This window comes from Notolabrus celidotus, chromosome 5, assembly GCF_009762535.1.
Source record: "Notolabrus celidotus isolate fNotCel1 chromosome 5, fNotCel1.pri, whole genome shotgun sequence".
In the NCBI taxonomy this organism is placed as follows: Eukaryota; Metazoa; Chordata; class Actinopteri; order Labriformes; family Labridae; genus Notolabrus; species Notolabrus celidotus.
This window is the reverse complement of record NC_048276.1, coordinates 35,283,206-35,308,551: the sequence shown is the minus strand read 5'-3', so window position 1 is coordinate 35,308,551 and position 25,346 is coordinate 35,283,206. Positions and strand designations below refer to the sequence as shown.

The 25,346-nt window shown below is 40.7% G+C and overlaps 1 protein-coding gene across 1 annotated transcript in view; it reads left to right on the top strand.

Annotated features, from left to right (window-relative positions):
• The window catches only part of cadm1a (cell adhesion molecule 1a), a 727,233-nt gene that overhangs the window by 676,370 nt on the left and 25,517 nt on the right, over positions 1-25,346 (top strand). Inside the window, exon 10 of the mRNA XM_034684397.1 lies at positions 11,481-11,513. Coding sequence (XP_034540288.1) covers positions 11,481-11,513 — 33 coding nt within the window. The remainder of the gene's footprint in view (positions 1-11,480; positions 11,514-25,346) is intronic.

The window sequence follows — 25,346 nt, the reverse complement described above, 5'->3', positions numbered from 1 at the left end:
AAATCACATTCAACATAGAGCTTCCATGAAATAAAAGGAAAATTATTTTGCTGACATTCTCTGCGATTACTAGAAACCGCTGTACGGCGTTGGCGAGTCTTTTCAGTCCCCGATGAACAGGACTTGTGTCGAGATGTGTGGGCTCCACCTGACAAAGCAAACCTCACGTCTGCAGTGCCAATATTTTCAGGTTAGAACAACCCACTTACAGTTTCTGCCAGATGTCCTCTCTTTGCTTTCAGCTGTCAGGGGCCTTCCATTATTACTGTGTACATAGATTGAAGGTAGCACACTCGTATGGCCATAATACACTCTGCCAGTTGATTTCATTTGCCAGCAGTGTGCCGCACAAATCGAAGCCCCACTGCCAAATGAATCTATCAAAGTGGGATTGAGGTTTTTTTTATCAGTTACCCATTAGGGGAACAGTATAGTGCACTTTAAAAAAATCTATTGAGCCCCAACACATGGCTCTTTGAGTGCTTGGCAGGGTTTGGAAGCTGACATGGGGAAATGATTAAATTTCTGTTTCACTACCAAATAAAATGAACAGATATTTAGATTCCAAGCTCTAACAAATAGGGTGTATTATTCTATCACATTTTTATAATCCTCCAAACACCTTTCAGGTACTGAGTGTTCTGCTTCCCTTTCTTTAGTGTCCTGTCTCTCTCCCCTGTGTGCGCCACTGTCCATAATCTTTTTCTTTCCTGCCATTTCTATGTCAGTGTGAAAGAAAGATTTTCCTTGAAAAGCAACATTTTGTGCTGCACACTCTCCTCGGGGGCCGCAGTCTATTATCTTTTTAGTGGTAGTCAGGGCCAATAGGAGGTCTTTTGTGCAACAGCAGCCGACCCCTAAAAGTACAAATGCACTGCTGTTCTTTGCAGGGATTCAACATTCATCCTCCCACATATTCTATTTTTCTCATCACCTCTCCTCCACTCTTTCCCTCCTCATCAGCACAATATGACAGATCATCCCCTAATTCAACACACACACACACAGAACAATGCCACTTAATCCCACAATGAAGGAAAGAGATAATAAATGTGTATTGTACCTTCCATATGCAAGCGAAACAATCAGACGGAGGGCTAGTATTACTTTTAATTGATAGAAGACTATAAACAGTGCTGACAACCAATTCATTTAACCCACGCTGTCAACAGGATAACAAACCAGACAATGGAAGGAAGAGAAACAAATAACCATTACGTTTGTCAGGCTCTTAAATAACATAGACTCCCTCTGATGAAGACACTCAGGGTTCGTACTGGTGCTTGAAATCCTTGAAAATGCTTGCATTTTAATGATGTGTTTCAAGGTTTGAAAAATGCTTGAATTTTGGGTCTAAGTGCTTGTAAATGTTTGAAATTGTAATCATATATATGTCACAATTAACATAAATCTAACTCAACAGATTGATTCAATGGAGAGAAATAAAACAGTCAAATGTAAAACTATAATAACTGCTCTCCCTGATGTGCTTGCGTGTGTGACATGCTGGTCTGTTGTCATGTGTGACGTGACGTCGCCCCCAAGAGGACAATGCGACACCACGTTAGCCCTACACGTTAATTAGCCTATTATTTGTTGATGCTAACCGCCTGTTTGTGCTCTATGCTAGGTGTGTGTGATGTGGAAGCACTGTGCCATATAGCGTGTAGGTGGTGTGATGATTCCCAGCAGCCGTACCGCTGTCACCCGGGGGGTGTTTTTAGCTTGCATGATCAGTTATTGCATGACTGCGGTCGGTTGGCAACAAATCTCGTCTAAAAATACAGGGTCGTGCCTGAGCCAGCATCCACGGAGTGGGAGGCTCTCCCGCTGGATACGAAGGCACGACATAGGGTTTGTCCAGATTTGTACTAATCTACCTATTGTAGTTACGGCGGACACAACTCTAGTCTCCTTCTTTTTACGTTTATTGCACACTGGTACACATTAAACGCACACTTGCCTACCGACACTTGCTGGTTAGAAGTTATTTGGACTCTTAATTAGGTTGTAAACCTGCAATATAAGCACAAACACAACTCAAAATTAACCAACATTCTTGTTTGAAACATCAGCACTGACAGTATACAGTTACTCACCGACAAGGTGTACAAGTCCTCACGCTTAATCATGTGAAATGAAACCAAAAGGATTAGCTACGCTTTTTGGTAAGCCCCGCCCCCTGCGCACACACAACTGGGAGACCAGGACACTCCAATCCAATAAAGCCATGTTAAGCTCTCAAGAAACACCTATTACTTAAACAGAACAATGGTTACAACTGCTGTAAAGCTATACAGTGTTTCTCATCGAGACCCGTCACAGACAGACCTGACAGGTCTGAGCCCCGAGCTACAAACACCCCGCAGGTGACAGCGGTACAGCTGCTGCTTGTGTCTGAACATTGAACCCTGGACACTTTAAGATTCTCTGAACTTAGATGTGCCTCCACGTCACGACCTCTCGACTAATACCTGCACACAATGTAGAAAAGAAGTGATTCTGTTACCTCTTTGCTTAGCTTGTCCATTTTATAACTGCAGCAGCTGGCTCGTGATTAAAGTCGATGGCAACACAATAACTGCCATCATGTGACGTACGGCCCTAACAGAGCATCAGTAGTATTATAGCACTCAGCATCATGGAAAACAGCAGTCTGGAGCCAAACATATCTTCTTAATGTGGAGGTTTATTCTCTTCTGAGGGTATTACTGCATACACAATGACCAAGAGAAGATGAAACTCGTAAAAAGAGGTCAGGATGCAATCAGCCAGTAACGCAACATCTGAAAAATACTGACAATAAAGACAGATTTTCAGTTATTCAACTCAGTATATACACTACTCGTGTATGAAAGCTATATCACAGAGTCTCGACTGTATGAAGTGTTAGAACGAGTTTAATAACTGCTAATTGTGCTAATGCATCTTCTAATACTGCACATTCAGTCATTGTGTGGAAGGTGAACATATAAACAAACATCCATGTAGGAACATGTCTTAAAGTGCGAAAGACATTACAGTGTTCAGTGACTTGTAATGCTAAAGTCTTTGTGGCCCATCAAGGGAGCTAAATGCTAACATTAACATGCTAACCTGCTTACAATGACACTGCCAACATGCTAATGATTAACACACAGGCCTTTGATGTTTACCATGTTTACCCACCTCCTCAAACAAATTAGCTTTTTGATGTCACATTATCTAATTAGCATGCTAACATTTGCTAATAAGCACTAAGCCTAATAGAGCAGGGGCTGATGGGAATGCTGATGATTTTGATGGATTTTAATTGAAACAAATAGTCCTATAAAATAGCTGATTTGTTGATAGTGTTGTAGTTTAACATTGTGTTAATCATCAAGGGACCGTGAACATCTTAACAATCAATCAAATCCCAACAAATGTTATCTCAAGACGAGCAGACAGAGCAGGTCTAGACCACTCTATGTCAAATTATGAAAGAGACCTAACTTCAAGACAGGATAAGACTCAGTCTGACCCCATCTTAATCCACCATGAGCATTACACCTCGCAGTTTTTAGCTAGTTACAGCAGAGAGGAAAAACTTGCTTTAACAGGCAGAAACCTTGAGCAGGACCAGACTCATGTTAGACAGACGTCTGCCTCGACCAAGTAACGCACAATACAATGTTGTGCTTTGTGGATATCTATCTAAAAGTTATTCACACACGTCATTAAAAATTTTAGATTTAATGTGGCACTCGAAGAGAAGTCAAGGGATCACCAGAGACAGAGGGATTTTCCTTCAAGGGAGCATGAACACCTGTATAAAATGTGACTTGAAATACAAACAAGACTTATGACCTATAAGCACTCAATGAAAAACCAGCCCACACATCACTCCTTTCTCTATAAAAATAAGTTATACTAGCCAACCAAATGGCACTGAATAGCACACCCAACCCAAGCTCTCCAGTTGGGCAGATTCTACTTTTATAAACTCCAGGTTTTGACAATAGTGATGCTACCCAACCAAACACTCTGCCCCTAATGGCCCCACACACCAACCATAGAACAAGGTCGGCAACAGGAGCCAACACACCAGCAGGGTTATCAAGTAGGCACCTCCCTTCAGTGGTGTTTCAGTCCCACAGCACCTCTGGGAGGCTCGACAGGTAGCCTCAGAACCAGCCACACACCAGATTGACATGTGAACAGGACAACAGAGAGAGAAAATCAATGAGAAGACATGTTAAAAAGAGGGCAGAGCCAGGGCACAAGCAAAAGGTACGCTTCACCTCTAAATGATTCCCCATTTCCATGTAAGAAAAGAGGAGAGAAAAAAAGTGAAAACACACACGAGAGTTTGTAGAGACATGTTAGACAGAGGTAAGGAAAGGCAGCATGGTGAAAAGCCTGTTTTGGTTAGAGTTACCCCGCCTACCTCCCCAAGTTAAGGCTGGTTTATACTTCTGCGTCTCCCCTACGCAGCAGTGGGTGACGTGGACATGAGCACCACATACTTGTGCGTCGATGTGTCCGTGTCGTGCAGCAGTTCTCTGCTGAAACGCTTGAGGGTAGTGTGGTCTCTCTGATAGCCGGCCGCCTGCTTCCGGCCCCGCTACGATCTCTGTTTACTTTTCCACAGAGATTCAGAGCGTGTTATGTTAATCTACAGCTGATACATGTTGCTGTTTATCATACAGACATGATTACATGAAGAATAGAGAGGAGGAGATGAATCACACGGACGATCCTGGAAGTGTTGTAAATGTGGGAAATACAATGCCGCCAAGCGGACCAATCACAGGGCTTGCGGTCTGCATCGATTCTACGGGTAGTTACATTTTGGAGGAGGTGCACGTCAGCTACGTGCGTAGGCTCTTTGCATAGGTAAAGGAGCTACGTGGACCTCCGGCGTAGGTTATGCCGTCGATTCAATGCAGAAGTATAAATCAGGCTTTAGGCTGTACACTCTACCTCCCCTTACTCCTATTCTTATGAAGTAAAACAGGATAAGAGAGTCTGCAGGGGTATGCTACATAGAGGGCACATGGGCAGCTGAAAACCTTGTTTGGACTAGACCTCACCCTCCAATCCCACATGGGTTAGGCTGAAAGGCCTGTTCCAAGGGCCAATCCCAGCCGGTTTCAGCAGGGTCAAATTGAGGTAAATTCAAAAGTTACTGAGAGAAGTCACTAAATAGCAAAAACATTAATTTCAACTCAGCGGATCCCCCAGTAACTTCAATACATGGCTGTAAAATAGTGAAATGTAAAGGTCAGGATGTTGTCAGGAGCCCAATTTGTCATCTGGTACAGTTTGTTTCAGTCTCACATGCAGGTGGCAAAAATAAACAAGTGTGCATGAATATGTAGTTGCAGCTCAGGGTTCCTCGTGACTCGGAAAAATAAGTTTCCTCCATGATTGACAGATTTTCTGCAACCGTCAACAGCTTTTAGAGGAAGAATTCTGTTGTTCGAGAGAAAGTGATACCAGTTTCTCTATCAAAAGAGCTCCGTGGGTGGTGGAAAAAAATCTGCCAAATGTAGGAAATCACAAGCTAAAGCTGAGGCAGAGACGCCAGGTCAGAGAAAGTGGATCCAACAACAAAAAAAGTAATCTAGCTGCCAGCAGGGACACCAGGCAGCTTGTTGGCATTTCCAGTACCACAGGGTTCCACCTAATGCATTTCTGCCAATATAATTATGATTAGCATGCAGTTATCTCCACGTGTTGAACTGGATGTCACGTCACAGTGAGTCACCAAAGGGCTCATGGGAAGCGTGGCCACCAGTCATGGAGCCGATGTGTCCTCATCATGTCTGTGAATGTCAGGGAGGACACTGGCGATGTCGCAGTTGACCTGTGAAGCCAGAGATGGCGGATGAGGAGGAGGCTGCTCAAAAATGGACAGGCAATCACTCAGCGGCAGACATATTGAATGGTCCCGCAGGGCTGCCACCCACAGTGTAATGAGGGTTAGCAGGCCATGCTGCCTTTCAGTTGACAGAGGCCTGCAGGGACAGAGGCTTCATTGTGGGTTTTGATGCCAAAGAACACTGGTGCATTACCATCATGAAGTGGCGACGGAGACGGGACATAAAGAAACCCTGTTATGATTCAGAGCCAGATCGTGGATGTGGCTTCCGGGCTGTTGGAGACAAATGTCAAATCCCATGTGTGAGTCAGTTATGGTGACCTGTTTTCAATCAGTCTGCATTCTTGGAGATGCATCAAATGCCTTCATCAATGTGTTTTTCCAGACATTTCATTGACAAAGCTTTGACATTTTGATCAAATACTCAATGAATCAAAAAACATCTTTAAAACACTTCAGTTAAATCAGCAGGTCCGCCTCTTGAATCTTTATCAGGAAGAACAGTGTTCAGTACTTTAACAGTGAAACTAATGTTCGGTAGGGTTTCAATTATAAATAAATTAGTACGGCAATGCCGCTGTATTTGTACAGCACATTTCATACACAAGGGCAACTTAATGTGCTTTACATTAAAGCATTGGAAACACTCAGACAAGCATAAAGGAGCACAATTAAAATGATAAATATAATAACACATAGAAAGGAAAAGGAAAATTACAAATATATTAAGAATGAAATTAAAATTAGCATTTAAAGTGAGTTAAACTAAGCTAAGATAGGAAGGCAGTGTCAAATAAAAAAGTCTTAGTCTTTGATTTAAAAGAGGTGAGAGTTGGAGCAGACCTACAGCTTTCAGGGAGTGTGTTCCAGATATGTGGTGCATAATGACTAAACGCTACTTCACCATGTTTCATTCTGACTCTAGGGACTGAAAGCAGACCGGTACCTGATGACCTCAGAGGTCCAGACGGTTCATACAGTAGCAGCAGATCAGCGATGCATTTTGTATGTACATACATGGGCCTAAACTATACAGTGCTTTATAAACCATCAGCAGGATATTAAAGTCTATTCTCTGACAGACAGGAACCCACTGTAGGGATCTAAGAACTGGAGTGATGTGGTCTACTTTGTTGGTCCTTGTTAGGACTCGAGCAGCAGCATTCTGTATGAACTGCAATCGTCTGATGGACTTTTTAGGGAGTCCTGTAAAGACCCCGTTACAGTAGTCTAGTCTGCTGAAGATAAATGCATGGACAAGTTTTTCTGCATCCTGCTGAGACATAAGTCCTTTAACCCTTGATACATTCTTAAGGTGATAGTAGGCTGACTTTGTCATTGTCTTAGTTTTGCTGCTGAAATTAAGGTCTGAGTCTATGACTACACCAGGTACTCCACATACCATTTTCATCATGTGTAATTAGTAGCAAAGTAGCATAAATAGTAGCATAAAATGAGGTGTCTAAGGTCATAGGTTTTTACCAAGGCCCTGTCATCAGTATTCTACATGTTGACTGAAAATACTCTAATATTTGTTATTGATCATCTGAGCTGAACGTGCGTCTGAGTTGATCACCCTTAAGGTAAATATTCCATGGTGACCCACCCTTTCTTGAAATGTACTACCTGTGTGACACCAGTGAGCCTGTGTTTAGTCTCCATTTAAAACACTAACATGCTAATCTCCATTTGAGCAGGAAACACTTGATTTAATTGCAAACTACAATTTAACCACCAACAAAAATAGAAAAATCAATTCTGCAGATGAGATTAAGGCACTAACGGTCTACTTTACAAAATTGGCAAGGAGACTGTCTGTGTAATACCTGGCCTGTGTTATTTAACGCTGACGTGTTTCAACTACTCAAGGACCTTGTAGAGAAATGGATCCTTGTAGGCATCAGCAATTCTAAAATGGAGTTGATAAAGCTTGCCCTTGTGAAATGGTTCCATGTATTCTGAGCCTTCAGCGGAAAGCTCAGTTTTGGCATTGGCCTACTGCTTTTGAACAATTACTCTTACAAAACACTATCCCTCCTCTAACTCAAACATCTCTTTCTTTTAGCTGAAAGGCACTTTCTCATGTTTCTTCCCTTCGATCGAGGGCCAAAGAAACATTTGGCTCACTAATCTACGTTTAGCCTCCTGAAGTTAGGGTTGTTAGAGCTGTCCCAGTCAAACAGAATCTGTTCTTGTTTTTTTTTATTCTCGCCTGTATTCCAGAGATGACCAAAAGTGCTTTCCCTAAAAGGTTGACACTTTGAAGCAGGAACGCTTTGAAAAGAAGCTTTAAAAAGATACATTTTTAGACAAGCCCCATTTGTCAGCAGGCAAGGATCTCCCTCAGAAGTCTTTCTGAAAGGCATATGTTTCCCCTGCACAGCATTTCATTCTCAGCAAGGTGTGATTTCTACTTCCTTTCCCCTTTACTTACAACACAGTGGAGCTCAGCAGTCTGCGGTGTCATTTCTAAGTGCTGTGCTACATCACAGCTACACCTGGTCTGACTGTGATTTATCTCTGTTTTTTACATTGGTTACATCTGATACAGAATCTACTTGATCAAAGCAGTCAGTCCCAAAGGTTGTTTTGTAGCAAGCTGATGGGTCTGAAACTGAGGTTGTACCTTACATCATAGAAAAAGGTCTGGATTTAACATTGTAATGATACTGATTATAATCTTTACCTGAGTTTCTGAATAGTTTTGCTAGGAAAATTCACCCAACCCACCCACACTTAACCCTTTAAACCTGAACCATCAAATCCTTCTCAGAAAATTCTAATTCCTTGAAAATGGAGTGTTTTTTAGAGCTTCTGACAAATAATGAAAAAAAGAAACTAAATTTTCATATATGAGTTTTAATTTGTATAATATTTTATACATCAGGTATTTGGGTGCAAATTTTTTGCTCAAAGTTTCTTATTTTTTAAACAAATTAAAACATATTAAAACAACATTTTTAGCATTTTTTAACTTTGAGGTTCCTTCAAAATGTTCCCTAAGTAATTTCAAACATAGAGATTATTTTCTTTCATATTGCACAACAATGTCATACATATTCTGTTTCAGCTACACAACAAAAAAACATAATTATAGTATATTTCTGAATTGTTCAGTTTTTAGTGTAAATCATTGAGCAAAAGACAATTATTTCCTATGGAGCCATGGCAACATTCAACCAGTCATCAATCATCATGATACAGCAGGTTGAATTTATAAAAATACAATATATGTTATAAATATCTCAATTTATCCTCTAATTATACCTCATTATGTCATTCAAACATTTTCTTTTGATACACACATTTTCAACATGGTTCGACTATACATTAAGTAATGAAATATTAATTATATTTACATTGCATCAACCCAGTAACTATTCCTCCTGAAGTTTCAGGAATAATTTGAATGTTTTTTTTCATCCAAACTTTTTCAAACTTGTTAAAAATATCCCTGAAAAACCTCGAGTGGGTCTCTGATCCACAGCTGACATGTTGGATGTCTCAAGTGACGTCCTTCTGGTGTATGAATTATCCGTGCACTGCATTTATCTGATTGTATACATCAGTTTTTTTGGGGAGAAATATATCACACTGATGATGTATAGAGGTCTCAAAAAACGGATGTATCAAATATGATACGCTTGGCGTTATAGGGTTAAGAAAAAAGTGTCATTGTTCTCTGTACTTTAATTTTAGCAGCTCACAGAAGTCATAAAAACAGAGTGTAGATGCTCTGCAGCAACAGAAGTGTAACATCCACAGAGACATGAAGGTTTTTAGATGGAGTACAAGTGGGTTTCAAACCAAGTGCTTGTCAGACCCCATCCAACAGCCTGTGAAGCTCCTTTCAGACATTGGAGTCAATGGGTGACTCAGTCCCACAGTTTTTGTAATTTTCTGAAACATGCAATGTCACAATCATGTCCACTTTTCCAAAACACTCACATGTCGGGTGGGCATCAGCACACTGGCTTCTTGGCAGCCACCACAGAGGGCATAGTGAAGCTGAAAAATGTAGTCCCTACCTTTGAAAAAGGCAACTAAAGTCAGATGCAATGCCAATTCCAACACCTTGGCCCTACCCCTGATTTTAGAGTAACTTTGGCCGGGTACATTGGGAAAGGGACTGCACTTACAGAGCACAGTCCTAGTCTCCTGACCACTCCAGGCATTCAACACCACACCACAGCATTCACCCTGTCACTCACATATTCTTGCACTAACCATGTACCATGCATGGCCACTGATGAGCTAATCATTCACACACAATCACACCTTGTGTGCTTTCACTTTGAAAGCAATTTGAAATTGTATATCTTGTCCAAGACTACTTCAGGATGTAGACTGGAGGAACAGGGGATTGGAGCCCCAATTTTCCACCAATCTTCCTCCAATCTTATGCCAATCTACCACCAATCTCAAGCCAGACTCCCACCAATCTCCGGCCAATTGTTCACCCATCTTTTACCAATCCTCGGCCAATCTCTCACCACTCTCTTGCCAATCCTTCGCCACTCTTCTGCCAATCTATCTTCCGTCTCCCTCTGTCCCCACAGCCGCAGTAGCCATTCAGGATGAAGCTACAAGGGATAGATGTTAAACTCTTTACCCAGGAAATTGGACACCAGTATACTTCCTATCGTTTAACTTCATCTATGGAATATGATAAAGATGTGTCATGGTATTCACAAACACCAATTCTGTTTGACTGAAATTTCCAACCAGTTTTTAAACTTTTGCACCTTCAGTTGCACCAATTAGGGTTTTTCACCCTGCACCTACAGTTGCACCATGTTTCAAGTTTCACAGACTTAGTTTTTAAGTATAATGGGAATTTTAATCTACCACTCCAGTTGAAGGGCAATTTAGAGAGTTAGATTACCACTATCTCTCGATCTCTGAAAAAGAGGGAACCCACACTCTGTGGGAGCACTCCAAACAGAGGGGTTGGGCCAATTGGTAGGGCTAAGTGGAAACATTGGGATGCAGCCCAAACTACACTTGAACCAAAAGTAAAGAGAATCTAAAGTTAAAACTAAACAAAAGGTAAAGGTCGTGAAACCATGCTAACGAATAACTCATACTTCACCCATGCCATGCACCCACAGCATTGTTCCTCATTTAACTTTTCTTGAGTCGTTGCCATTTAAAGGGAAATGGTGAAGTGTTTTCACAGCCAACACTGCTGCATTAGAAAAGCTTCACAATAATGTCCTCTTGATGTTCTGTATTTTCTTCTTGCCAAAGCTGCCAACTGCACATCACAAAAGTTTCAATGGTATCTTCTCAAACAGTAGCCACACTCCCCTCTGAGCGGACCGTCCAGTGTGTGCAGTGGAAAGTGTATCTGTGTGTGTGTAAGCTTATGTTTATCTCTGCACTGCCTTTAGTTCCTTTTGATTTCCCTTAAGCCTTATGTCTTTTGTCATGTTCTGGTCTTCTGAATGCTTGCTTATGAGTGTCATTTGTTTTCTCCCTTCCTTGCCCCGCTCCCCACTTCCTCCCTCCTTCCCTCCCTCCCTACCTCCCTCCTTGCCTCCTCCTCCTTCCCCATCTCTCCTATATTTGCATGCCGTTCCTCCTGTTCCACACCTCCCTCCTCAACTGCCATGTCCTCTCCTTGTGTGCTCAGACACTGCGCCCAGCACTGAACCTGCAGCTCATGGTTGGTATCTTTACTTTCCTCTTAAGTCTTTTTTTTTTTTACTTGTATCCTGTCTCTGCAGCATGCCAATATTTGCACAGTAGACATCTTTGTGCCAGATTGCCCGGCCTGGAAATGTCAGCTGTGTGCCTGTTTTCAGTTATCTATTGATCATGTGACCTATCTGAGGCCACAGAGAACCCTCCAAGTAACAGTCTGCCTGCATAATATTTTGTTGCATTAATTCCAATTTTATTTCTTGCTGTCACTGAGGACAGTCTTGTGAAATGGTTAACCAATTATGGTGTTTCCCTGAAGGTGTCACGAAGGTATTAAACCCACTTTGAGGCCGGCCCTGATTAGATCAACAGCATGAGCTGGTTTTGGGAGGAGGCTAAAATAGACCTAATTTAACCAGTCTCATTAATTCAGATGAAGATGATTTACCACATTTTGGCTAATTTGCTTCCATTTTTGTTATCTTGTGACACCAGTTTTCATGAGTTATATGCTAACTTATGTTCCCAAACTTTTATTTGGAATGAGCTTTTCTGTGTCAGAAAACTGTAAGCTCATTTCAATCACTAAAAAAAACAGAACTCCATTTACCCAATATTTGAAGTAACTCCCATGACACAAACAAATCGTATATCCACAACCCAATTGACAAACCATGATATACATATATAGAATTTACAGAACATACTTACTTGCAGCCATTTATCCCTGGTATCAGACAATCAATCAATCAATCAATCAATCAATCAATCAATCAATCAATCAATCAATCAATCAATCAATCAATCAATCAATCAATCAATCAATCAATCAATCAATCAAACTTCATTTATAAAGCGCTTTTCATACAATGACATTGTAACACAAAGTGCTGTACATAACAACAACTTAAAATAGAATACATTTTAAAAAGAAAGACATATATATGAAAATTAAAAATAAAAAGAACCCCCATCCTAATCCCAACCCCAGCCCCGACTCCAAACCCACCCCACAATCCTAAGGTTAAGAACAAAATATATGCAACAATAATGATAATGACAATAAAAATGAAATAAATTAATAAATTAATTAAAAATTTAAAAAAAAGTTGCTGAACGAACTGAGGAAACGCTCTCATGATAAATTTAATGAGGAAACACTGGAGGAAAAATAAGATGTTAAAACTCAACACAGGAAATTAAACTCACCAAAATAAAATACATTTCTAAGATAATAAAACACTCAAATATTAAACCATTAAAAGAAAATAAGATGCTATACTTAAAAAATAAAATGAAATAATACATAAATAAATAAAATAAAATAAAAGTGAATAACATTGGAACTAGATAACTAATAAATAGATAGATAAATAAATAAATAAATGAAACTCAGTTAAAAGCTAGTCTAAAACGCTAAAACCAAGCATTGGAAGCTCAAATGATCCAGCTCAGAAGAAATGGAGAGTGACAAAAAAACACTTTCAAAGCCTTCAAACAGTTCCTGATTAAAACTAGCGTTACGCACTAAAGTCTGAAAGCAGTTAACGAAATTTACGAGCAACCGACGTCACAACTGAGTAATTGTTGTCTTGTCGACTCCAGTCAGGACTCAACGCTTTTTCTATTGCATCACACAACACTTTCCAAACAGTGACTGTAGCTGAGGGTCTGTTGAATGCTAATACAATCTGGTTCCCTGTATTAGCAACTGAGTTATTATGTTTGTTGTTTTACTTTGAAATTTGGACCAATATCAATCTATCAGAAAAGATTACATCTAATTTTCTACTGCAAGTTTGGGCTCCCAAAACTCAACGTGATTTTAACATCCTAGTCAGGCCTTCGAGGGTCTAAGATGATTAAACACTGAACATTTATGCTCTTCTTAAACAGTTTTCTTTTATGAATAGTAATATTTCACGAGTCACAGTTTCGTTTACGATTCAGAATCCAATCCAATCTTTGGTGATTGACTTCACATCGAATACAAACTCTCATAATGCTTATCGTGTTGTGAGTCATGGTGGATTGATGGAGATGAGATTTCATTAATATTCATGGTAGATTGATGGAAATGGGTTTCATTAATATGCATCATCTACTTAATGAATGAACATTAGCAAAGGGTTCAGGTGTTTTAATATTTAAATATCTTTAAAAGTAATTTAACTTAGAAGGCTTAGCTGATACAAAGTATTTCGCTGTTTGAATTTTTGGTACAGCTATAGACTGTAGAAAACATGGATGCAGTCTCTGTGATGTCACCACTTGGTTTCTGGAGACACATTTTGAAGCCCAAAAATGTTGTAACTGCATCTCAACCTAACTTTTGATCAACCAAGAGGCTGAGCTCAGCTGGGATTGACCAACAGCTACGATACACCCAACTCAGCCATGCCTCTAATCTTGCATTTCTATGCATGTCATTGTCTTTATAGTTTCAGTACAGATGAATCAATGGGCTACAAACATAAAACTGTTCTTTGAAGCAGTCTGCAAACATGTTTAATTCATAAAAGTTGACGCTTTAAAGGTGACATATCATGCAAAATCAACTATTTAATGGTTCTCTACCTGAAATATGTGTCCCTGGCATGTCTACAAAACCCCCGAGAATGAAAAAAATCCATTCTGCCCCTGTTCTGATTTCTCCACCTTTCTGTAAATGTGTGTGAAACGAGCCGTTTCAGACTTCCGTGTTTTTGTTACATAACAACAATATCCGGTCTGTCACGGAGTCAGAGCTCAGAGCTTGTTCAGCCCATAGACTGTATAAAATAATACTGAATCCCCCCTCCGTTTTTCATTACCTGCACAAATGTGTGCTAACAAGGAGCTTAGGAGGGAGGCATGCTAGTTGTAGGCTGTCTTAATAAACACAAAGGTCGGTTTTACTCCCCACGTCTGCAGATTTGAAGATCTAGTGGATGATTTTTATTTATCATGGATAAGTGCTAGCGCTAGTTAGCATAGCTACATAGCTACATGTCGTAGCTGTAGCTGTGTACCAAGACACACGTCGACATACTGACAAATAAAACAACAAGAAACACTAAATCTGTGACCAATCCTTCAGAAAAGGTCCCGCTGCCTCTCTGGCAAAGGTCGGTTTTACTCCCCACGTCTGCAGATTTGAAGATCTAGTGGATGATTTTTATTTGTCATGGATAAGTGCTAGCGCTAGTTAGCATAGCCACATAGCTACATGTTCATAGCTGTAGCTGTGTACCGAGACACACGTCGACATACTGACAAATAAAACAACAAGAAACACTACATCTGTGACCAATCCTTCAGAAAGGTCCTGCTACAGGCGCCTCTCCGTCAGGATCAGATTCTGGATCAGATTCAGAGGGTTGAAGTAACGTGATCTCTGAGCAGCCGTGTATATTCAGCCAACATGTAAACATTAGATCAACGTGCCGGAGAGCCGAGGCACATCCACTTCCTGAGGGGGCGTGGTCAGAGGGAAAACAGAGTGTTCTGAGGAGGACTGAAGAAGAGGGTTTTTCAGGCATGCCAAAATCGGATTTCAAAGTGTTTTTTTGAACATAAACTTTAAAGACATGTTTTGGGGACCTCTTAGACCAATATATATTGATGAAAAAAGTGTGATATGTCACCTTTAATATGGGACCTAATGGGGCTTCCTTGGCTTCTGCAGTCAGCCTCAAGTGGACACTGGAGGAACTGCAGTTTTTACACTGCAGCATTGGCTTCATTTTTAACTCCAGAGGTCTCTGTTTGGGTACCACTTGACAAATCTGTATTTGACCATTAATATTCTCATTTTCTCTCATTTTCAGTCTTTTTTAATGCAGATAAAAGAGACCTTGTGTAGAAGCTAACGACATCTTGATCACACTTTTAAATCAAACTAGGCTTTTTCTTTTTCTCTCGAGTTTCAAACTGCTTTGTTTTGAAAACAGCACATGCTCTTCTCCTCCAGGAAATAAAACCATGCATCTACCTGCTTTATGGAGGTTACCAGCCATAATCTCACAAGAACACAATGCTGACAGAACAGCATTTACTTCAGATGTTATCAAGGTCCACCGTTAAATATAAATTCATTTCAAATACAGTAAAAGTGTCAGTCCCCTTAGTCCTGTTCATTTAAGAGCCCAGAGGTGTGAACCCATTCTGAACTGATATCTCTTTGTAAAATGAGCTTTATCACACATGAGATTGTGTGCTTCCTTGCTCTACCCTCTGTAGCCTGAAGCATGCTCTGCTTGTGCCTCTGTTTGAAACATCAGCCTGGACCAACATTGTTTTTGTACATTGACCCCTTTCTTTAATATTTCAGAAGATTCACAGAAAATAAAAATGAAATTCCCTCTTTTGCAGGTTCCTGTGATGATACATACTTTAAGGTTAAGTGTTTTTGCTGTGAGTTATTTTTTCACATTATTTAATAACAGTATAAAACAACTACTATGGAAGGTGTTCCTCATACTGATGAACCCACAAAGTTTACAAGTGTTTTAGGGCCCTTAAGGCAAACTACAGATAATTGGTTGGCTGTTTTGCCCCCCAGTGTTTTGTTTTGGCTCTCTTACTGCTTTCATGGCATCATAATGTGTACAGGAGTTAAAATCCCAATACAACAACAAACAGCATAAGACTGGACCATGACAATAATCAAGCCTTAAGGAGCTAAATCATCCAACACGTGATTATGAAAATGATCATCTCTCCTCTGTTAACTTTTATTTTGAGTTTTTTTAGGATGTAATTGAAATGATCTACTTTATCCATCTTTTCTTCTGTTCACTTAGAGTAGACATTGGAAAGAATATTGATGAACGTCTTTTAACACAGCACTGAAGCATAATGAAAATATGACACTACAGCTTACACCCTAAGCAATTCAATTTGGTAGTGTGTCGTCACCACTAAGCAACCATTCACTTTTTTCTAAAATTTGATTCAAACTTTTTGTTTCAATCAAACTTCCTCCCTTCATTTTTATCTTCTCCTCCTTGGACCTAATACTCTTCTGTGGATTTCACACCAAACTTGTGCATTGTGCATAGAAAGGTCTATGGTTAGTGACTTTAATGGGACAGGAAGAGTTAAAGTAAGTGACAGGCAGACAGAGGAAAGAGAGGGAAAGACAGGATCCCAGTGCGCCAGTTCCCCCGGCAGTCTAAGCCTGTAGCAGCATAACTAAGAACTGGTCCAAACCTGAGCCAGCTCTAACTATAAGCTATAAGCTAACGATAGTCTCGTCTTGTTTTGTTAATAAAAACATGACATTCATTAGTCAGAGTTTTTATTATCAATTGTGTATTTCTAGCTTATCATCATCATCATCTGGTCTCTGTCATAGATCAAAGGTCGTTAAAGAACATTTATTTCATCATTTTCGTGAACAAAATGAATACTGGTGTTATCCAGTCCGTTTTGTTTCGTCTTTTTTTGGACAAGCTGCTCCAGACATCCCCCAGAGGGATTATAAAGTTATTTGAATTGAATTAAATGAAACAGAACCAAACTGTGACCATCATTTCCAAAATGAACATTGCAGCATACTTAAGAATACTTTAAACTGGCACTTGAGACTATGGACTTAGAAAAATGTTTACATGGGTATTAAATAAACTCAAAAATAGAGTAACTTCCTCTTTTAATTCTCTGTTTTCATTTGTTTATTCAAATATTCATCTCCAATCCAAGTTCCAGAGCAAACTCCACCATGAGCAGAGCACTTTGCAACATTTAGCAAGTTACAGTGGCAAGGACAAACTTCCTTTAACAGGCAGAAACCTCCAGCAGGACCAGACTCATGTTAGACACACATCTGCTGAGACCGTGTTGGAGAGAGGGATAGAGGGAGATGAAGAGAGAGAGATGATAGTGGGGAGATGGATAGTAGTAGTTGTAGCAGCTGGAGTCTGGCACAACAGCAGAGATCCAGAGGGACCTACGAGACAAGGGAGCTCAGGGACTCCAGAAGGGTCTATGGTTAGTAACTTTAATTTGACAGGAAGAGTTCAAGTAAGAGATTTAAAGACTGAAACACTTATAAATCCTTCATATGATGGTTAAACATCACCATGAAGTCAATAGATAAACAGAAAAACACATAATTAGTTTCCAAAGCTGTGAGATCGTCTTTAACACTGGCTGTCTGATGAGACTTTCAATTATTCACCCAGCTTTCCTGGACTTGATTTTACTGTCTTACCTGTGTCTGACACATGACCCCTGCAACCTTTGCAACCCTTTTTTTAGTCTGGACATCCATTAACTTGGTTGGACCCTCTTCCTAACGTTTCTCCACCGCTCACTCTTTCAGCTCTCATTAAAAATAGATTTTGTTTTGTTTCTTTGAGCTAAATTGATTCAGAAAACCAAGAGCATTTAATTTGGTGCTCCCTTCAGGCTGCATTTGAAATTCTGATTGAGAATCTGGCGTCCAACAGTGCAAAAGAAAAAAAGAAAGATAGTAATAATAAAAACAATGATGTGTCTGAAAATGCTAAATCATGTCTATATTTCCATGGCCCAGTGTGTGACACCCAGTCAGAGCCTGTTAGAGAGGAATCAGCACTGACCGCCTGGCTCTCCATATCCTCTCAAACGCTGTTACCATGGTGATGCCCCGCTTGTCATGACTGCAAGAGAGAGGAGACTGAGACACTATTGAGCTGGAAGGCTCTTCCCCGAGATTGTCCATTTCCCACTAAAATAGGCCAGCAGGTAGAGGGGAGGAGGCGTGGAGGGCAGGAGGGAACAAATTAAACATGCGGCAGAGAAAAGAAGAGGCTCTGAGATGAGCTGCCAGCAGACCGGAGAAGTGGGTGTTGAAACATTTTGTTCTTATAAATTAAGCTTTAGCTGCGATGCTCAAATGAGAGAGAGACCCAGAAACTGGAAAAACTCAGACATAATGGCTGAATTTATTATGCATGTGGATAAACTCCACTGCACTTCTGGCTCTCAGAAGCTCTTGTAGAACAAAGTCGTTTTCACTCGTGAGACCAGCAGAGTTAAAGGCGCTCGTTCAAAACAAAAACTATTGAAAGGAGTTGTAGAAAGACTCGAACAGTAGAAGAGCAGAGCGGCCTGAAGCTGTACAGACTCATGAAACAAATACATGAACAGACAAGTTGATTACAAAGCTTTTTTTTGATGAAAACTATCTTTTTCAAAAAGTGAAAAAACCTCAACGCATCTGAAACATTTAGTTTTAAGACGCTCGGAGAAAGGAGACATTCCACAATTACACAGTTTGAAGTGAATTTTCAAAGTCGGTTCTGATCGCTGAGATTTCTGAGTGAATATTCTTGAAGATAAATCTTGGTTCAGTTTCCTTGGTATGCAGAACACCACATCTAAAGCAAAAGAGCTAAGCCTGATTTAAGCTTCTGCATCAAATATATATGGGGTCACAAATGCTGCAGGTTCACATAGCCCTGTACATTGATAGCCTGGCATGCACCTCCTCAAAAATGGAAATACACAAAACTATTCATACAGCAAGTCCTGTGATTCCTCCACCTGGTCGGATTGTATTTAATGCATTTACAACATTTCTGGTATCGCCCTCTCCCAACTCTGATTCAGTCCTCCAACGTCTGGAGGTCTGTTCAGTCTTCTCTGATGCATTCCAGGACGTTGGAGAATCCATACACTGATTGGCTGTTGCAGTACGGCATCAAGCAGATTTGTTGATTAAGTGTACATTTGATTGTTAGCTGCACTTGCATGCACATGAGGTAGCTGTTCATTGAAATAAATAAGTTGTCATTAGATCACAGCAAATGAGAGCCAGGCAGTGGTGGACAAAGTCAATGTCTTCATTACTGAAGTCAGAATATAGTTCCTCCTGGTCAAACATTCCTCCAATACAAGTGAAAGTTGTTCAGTCAGATTCTGACTTGAGTTAAAGTCCTGGAGTACTTGTTTTTAAAAATACTGAAGTATTCATTTCACAAAGCATGAGGTCAGTCAAGAATGCATGTGTGAACATTCTGCTGCGTTCTGTTTATCTAGAAAACATGATTTCATATGTAAAAAGTCTACCATGAAATCTAAACTAAGTTACTACAAGCACAGACAAGTTTACAATGTTCCTCTGGAATCAAAGCAGTGTGTTAGCTCCAGACCTCCACATGCTTTCTCAGGTTAGATGCTGATGTTTTGGAGGCTGTGATGAAATTTGTGTGGTAAACAGATCAGAGATTTACAACAATACAAACAATCTTTCTTCATTTCAAAACCTCGAACGTGGGTTTAAAATATGGCCGTGGTGCTCAGGTAGAGAATCATCATCCTTCTCAGTCATAGCCATCATCACCACAACTAAATGAACGCACTGATCTGAAGAACGTTTGATCTACGCTCAACCCAGGTACGGCTACACCACTGAGACAAACCAAACACAAGGACACCAACAGTTTACGGTCTTGGGATCTGATTTCAGAAAAGAAGATTCATCAGCTGACTTCAAAGATAAAGTAGAGAGTAACTAGAGCACTGATAGAAATGTAGAGGAGTCAAAAGGATGAGATTTGTCTTTAAATGGAGTAAAAGTAATAAGTTCCCCAAAAAATAATACTTAAGTCAAGTACAGATTCTCAAAAAATGTACTACTAGTAAATTTACTTTGTTACTGTCCACCACTGGAACCAGGATGTCATATGGGCAGACTGAGTCCCACCTGTTTTTCCTCTCCACATGGACTGTTTTTCTTGCATACTCCCATATCTGCTGAGATGTGATTGGTCAACACTAGTAAAACTACAAATGTGAAATTCCAAATTCTTCATTTTTTCTTTTTGTAGAATCCATAAAAAGTTATTTACCAACCAGAGCAAAATCATGCAGCCGTTTAGCTCTCCTAATGGACTGTCTGTGCTACATACAGCAGGCTGCAGGACATTTACAACACCGACATCCACCCCTGTGCCTGAAAATATAAACATATCTCCATACAACATCCAGATTAGGTCCAGCTTTAAGTTTGAATGTCTCAACTTAGTGGGAGATTTTTTTCAAAATGCACAGGTGACAGACTTTCATGCTTTGTATGCCATGCTGCCAGACGTCTGTGACACATCACCACAGTGAGGACAGGAGACAGGAGACAGGAGGAGACAGGCAACATCTCTTATTTCCATTAGTTTTGTCCTCTTGCATGTGGACATCATGATGTGAATAAACTCTATACAAGGAGCTTGTTTCTAAAGATGCATAAAAATACTTTACATCTAAGAGCCAGCATCTTTAGTGTTGAGTGTTCCAGCAGCATCCTCTCCTCTCATCTCCCTTCCATCGCGTCACTCTTAATGAAAGGGCATGTTGCTGGAAGATGTCAGTTGCTTTAGCTGATGGCTAGCTGCACTGACTAATTTCCCATCCGGCTAGGTGAGAGCATCTGGAAAGGACACATCTGCCAACATGGCTGTCAGCGAGTGTGTGAAGGTAGCGGGATAATTGAGCCGCGCTCTGAGATCTAATAGTGGGGAGGAATACAGCGGTATAATGGCCACTTTGCTCACAGCAGGATTGTGGCAGGTGAAGCGCAGGACTTTCCCCTTTAATCCAAGGACTAAGCTGTCACATTTGGATGTCATTAACGAGACGAGGCAGTCGCTAAATGATGGGGCGACTATGTGCCAAGACACCTGCAGGTATTGATGTCCAACAAATGTGGCGAGCTTTCTTTGGACTTTTGGTTGATGCGGTGGAATTTCTGTTTAAAGAAGCAGTGGTCTGTTTTGACTTTGACACTTGTTCCTGCGCTGAGGAGAGAAACAATTTAGAAAGATGAGCTTCAAACTTGGACAAATTCCAAATGCTGTCATTCTGACCTAAAACAGAGTCCTTGCAGACCTCAGAGACTGCAGTGTGCGTATAATCTTAGGACACAAGTGATCAGAGGGACAGATGGCATTGCGGACATCACTGACTACATGACATATTGGTAGGTTAAAGGGACACAGCGGCAGGTTTCTGACAGGCGAGGCTGTGGTTTGATGATTGCGTGCACACAAAAAGTATTAACGTGTTAGATGAAAAGAAGAGGCCTTGGATGAACCCAGAGGGACCTCAACTTTGTGAACCCAGTTTATAAATACTGTCACGAAAGAAAGGAGGAGTCGCCAGACTCATCTCTCAGAGAAAGAACATCACAGTGGGATCAATGGGGCCTAGTCCTTCTAGTTTTTAAGATTCTACTGAAGCAATCAAATACATACATTCACAAATCTACAAAGAAATCATACTTAAAACTCCAGAACTAATATCCAGTGCAAACAGGAGCAGCTTGTAAATTCAGAATCACTTTGTATGATGCAAATTCATCAACAAGAATCAGAATCAGAAATACTTCATTTATCCTGGGAGGGAAATTCGGTCTTTACAGTTGCTCTATACACAATAAGTTATACAAATACAATAATAAGCTATGTAGAAAATAAATCCATGGTTGAAGTCCCCGGAGATCAGGGAGAGGGCACTCTGGTGGTCTGTCTGGAGTCTGGCTATGGCAGCGTTGAGAATGTTGGACGCCGTTGTCGGGTTGGCAGAGGGGGGATGTAAACTGCTACCAGTATGATATGTGAGATCTCCCTGTGCAGATAATATGGTCGGAGGCCCACAGCGCTCTCGGAGCTATCCCGGTCTCCCCGGACAGTCTGGAAGCCGTCAATGGAGACGTTGTTGTCGTGAATATCCTGATGCAGCCAAACTCCGTCTGACTCCTGGCTAGTCCTGTTAGCTCGTCCATATTATTATCCAGAGATCTCACGTTACCCATGATGAGAGAGGAGAGACACGGCTTCTATCTCCTCTCCATAAACCTCTGTCTTCTTATTCAAGCTCTCCTCCTCGTAGCTCTATGCCTCCTCTGCCTGCATATGTCCTAAACCTCCAGAGTTCTGCAGAAACATCCAGCGGTTCGGCCGATGAGCCGGCCAGCTTCAGCTCAACCAGCTGAGCATGAGTAAAAACAAAACAAAGCGTGGTGGCCGGGCAAGTTCACTTTTATAAAAACTCAGTGCTTGCTGTCTTAATGTCCAGATACAGAGAGTTCAGAGTTTTGGGGCATAAGATCAGAAAGCTCTCTCTCTCTCTTTGTGAGGGATGCATGAGGAACATTAAAAAGGGAAGCATTCGAGGGCCTTAGTGATCGTGACACGACACTGTGCTGACATATAGGTAACCTTTCCTCTCGGTCAGATGATTAATGTTGTGGAGTTGTCGGCTATTTGATGAAAAGAAACGAGTCCTTCAGAATCAGAAATACTTTATTTATCCCAGGGAGGGAAATTTGTTGTTTTTTTTGGATTCGCTTTTGAGCTTCTGACGTAGTCGCAATGTTATTGAATTTGAAAAGTATCTTTACACACTGCTACTGCTAGTCAAAAAAACATGTTACTCACAACACTGTTCATACCCAGCTACAATCTCATCAAAGGAGCTTAAATACACATAAAACAGAACCTGAAACATGATGGGAACACGGGCTGATACATCCAACGCACATTTCCTCTATTGCTCTTCATTTTATCTTTTTACTGGGATGTTCTGTCAACATGTTTTATGTTACTTGAACACTTAAACTCTCCTCTATCCATTTTGACCACGTGTTCTTTGTGTTGAGACCTTCAGGGAAAGAGCTGAGTCATATGAAGCTTTTCTCTTTTCATGAAAGGGTCCTTAAACATGTGCAGTACCTGGAAACATTATGCTGGCAGTTCCAACAAACGTATTCAGAAAGTTTCATAAAGAAGTCTGGTGACAAATCCATAAACCTATGAATACATAGAGCTATACAACCCTGAGTACAGAAGAGGGTAGAAAGGATTACCTTGGCTGTATTTTGCAGTTTTTTCTTCTGTACTTTGTGGTCATCGGAGTGGATTATTTGAAGGATGTTTCTGAAAGGAAACACAATTTGATGAATTCTTTTGGGAGAGCAGGAATGTCAAAACTGCGAGGTCAGTGCAGAAATATTGCAAAATGGAGATTCCAAATTGTTTTCCTTTTTTACTGCGTGATGGTTTCAAGTATTTCAGAGCGTTTCACCCCTTTGAAAGAGGGGGTAAGAGTTCCTACCTTGAAAAACCTAACATTTATGATGTTAGAGTGGGTACTGTTACACATAGGATGTATTTCATAGAGATGCATGTCTGTATTTTGAAGCAAACCCCTCCTTGAACCTGCTTCCTTGGCTCCCTCAAATGAGGCACATATGCTGTATTAATTAATTTGAGACTCATGACTGAGTATGACAGGTGACAAACGGGGGTCCCCTGCTCCAAAACCCTTCTCTCTCCTCTCATAACTCGGCTCACCTCCTGCTGAAAGTCAAGTGAACCTCTCAGGTTCCAACTGGCTTTCACATGATGAAATAGACAAGGCGGAGGTGAAATAGACAGGCGAGTGTAATAAGTTATGATTTTTCTCCTCACCTGTGACTTTCAGTCGATCTGATGTTTTTTTTAATCTGTTTGAACAGAGAGCGCTGCCTGGAGTGAGCTCTCTTAAGCAGGTCAACAAGTGGCCAAGTCGTAGTACAGTCCTTATTTTAGGGGTCAACTTATTTAGCAACACAACTGGCATTCAACACATCATTGATATTCATATACTGTGGAGCAGATTTAAATGTCAGGGTCAACAGCTCTGCTTCTGAACCCTGTACCTACTTATTTTCACTGCCTATGAGAAATGTAAAAATCAAAATAGAGAGCAGTCACAGCGTCCTTGTGCTTTACTTTCTCAGAAGCTTGTTTGGAAAGAAACTTCTTTGAGAATATTGATAACAGTGCTGTGTATTTCATGAAGATTTTTAATGTCCTTGCTTTATCAAAACAGTTGCATTGGAGCACCAGATGCACAAAAACCAGTGAGACAATTTCACATTAATCCAAACTGTCAATCCTCCCCATCTGGCGCCCAGCTCTGCTACCTCCTGCAATGATAACACCTTCTCCGTCAGACAGGCTCCCACCAATTGCTGTCACATTATCCCTCACAATCCCTCTTTAAACCTCAATAGCTAACAAATTAGCATGCTACCTTCAGTGAGTTGTATATAACAAGATATACAATGAAACCGCAGAACAAAATCTTGATGTTGGTCATTTTTTCCAAGTCTGCTTGATGCACTGCATGCACGTGATCATTTCTATTAACTTGATTCATATTTCCAAGACCACCCCTTTGGTGAGACTGTAGTTACCCTTTGTTGAGAATTGTGCAAGATGCTACCATGGAACTTATCGGTATAGATGGTCTGCTTGGAGCAACCTGGGTTTATTGGTGATCAGCTGCTTATCTGCAAAGAAATGCACAAAACAAAGGAACCCAAACCTCGACTCATACAATATGGTCTGATTGAAGAAGGCTGGTCTGTTTATTTTGCCACCATGACAGGTGCTGACATCTTGTGCTGGTGATGTCATTTTATCCAGAGTTTACACAGTAAGGATTGAACTGCAGTATTTATAGCAAAGACCCCTCAGGTCAGTATAGATGATGGCTTTAGGCTGGATCTGGAAGTACAGGAAACTATATACACACAAATTCAAAAAAGCCGATCTTTACAGCAGAAATAAACATGTTTACAGCCTGGTACAAAAGACGAGTGTAGTCTTGATAGCTCATTTCTCGATCAGCACACACTGTACGGGGGGTGAATTTTTTCATAGCACGGTTATTTCAAATATATTGAAATTACGAGTTTGCCATTATGAGAGGCACAGCTGACTTGATTGACAGGCGGGAACACTGTAGCTGTTGGCTAGGAGGCTCAAACTCCGCCTCTTTACGACACACTGCAGTTATGTTGAGTTCAACATTTCCAGTATGGCCGCAGTTGATGATTGGCCTCAAA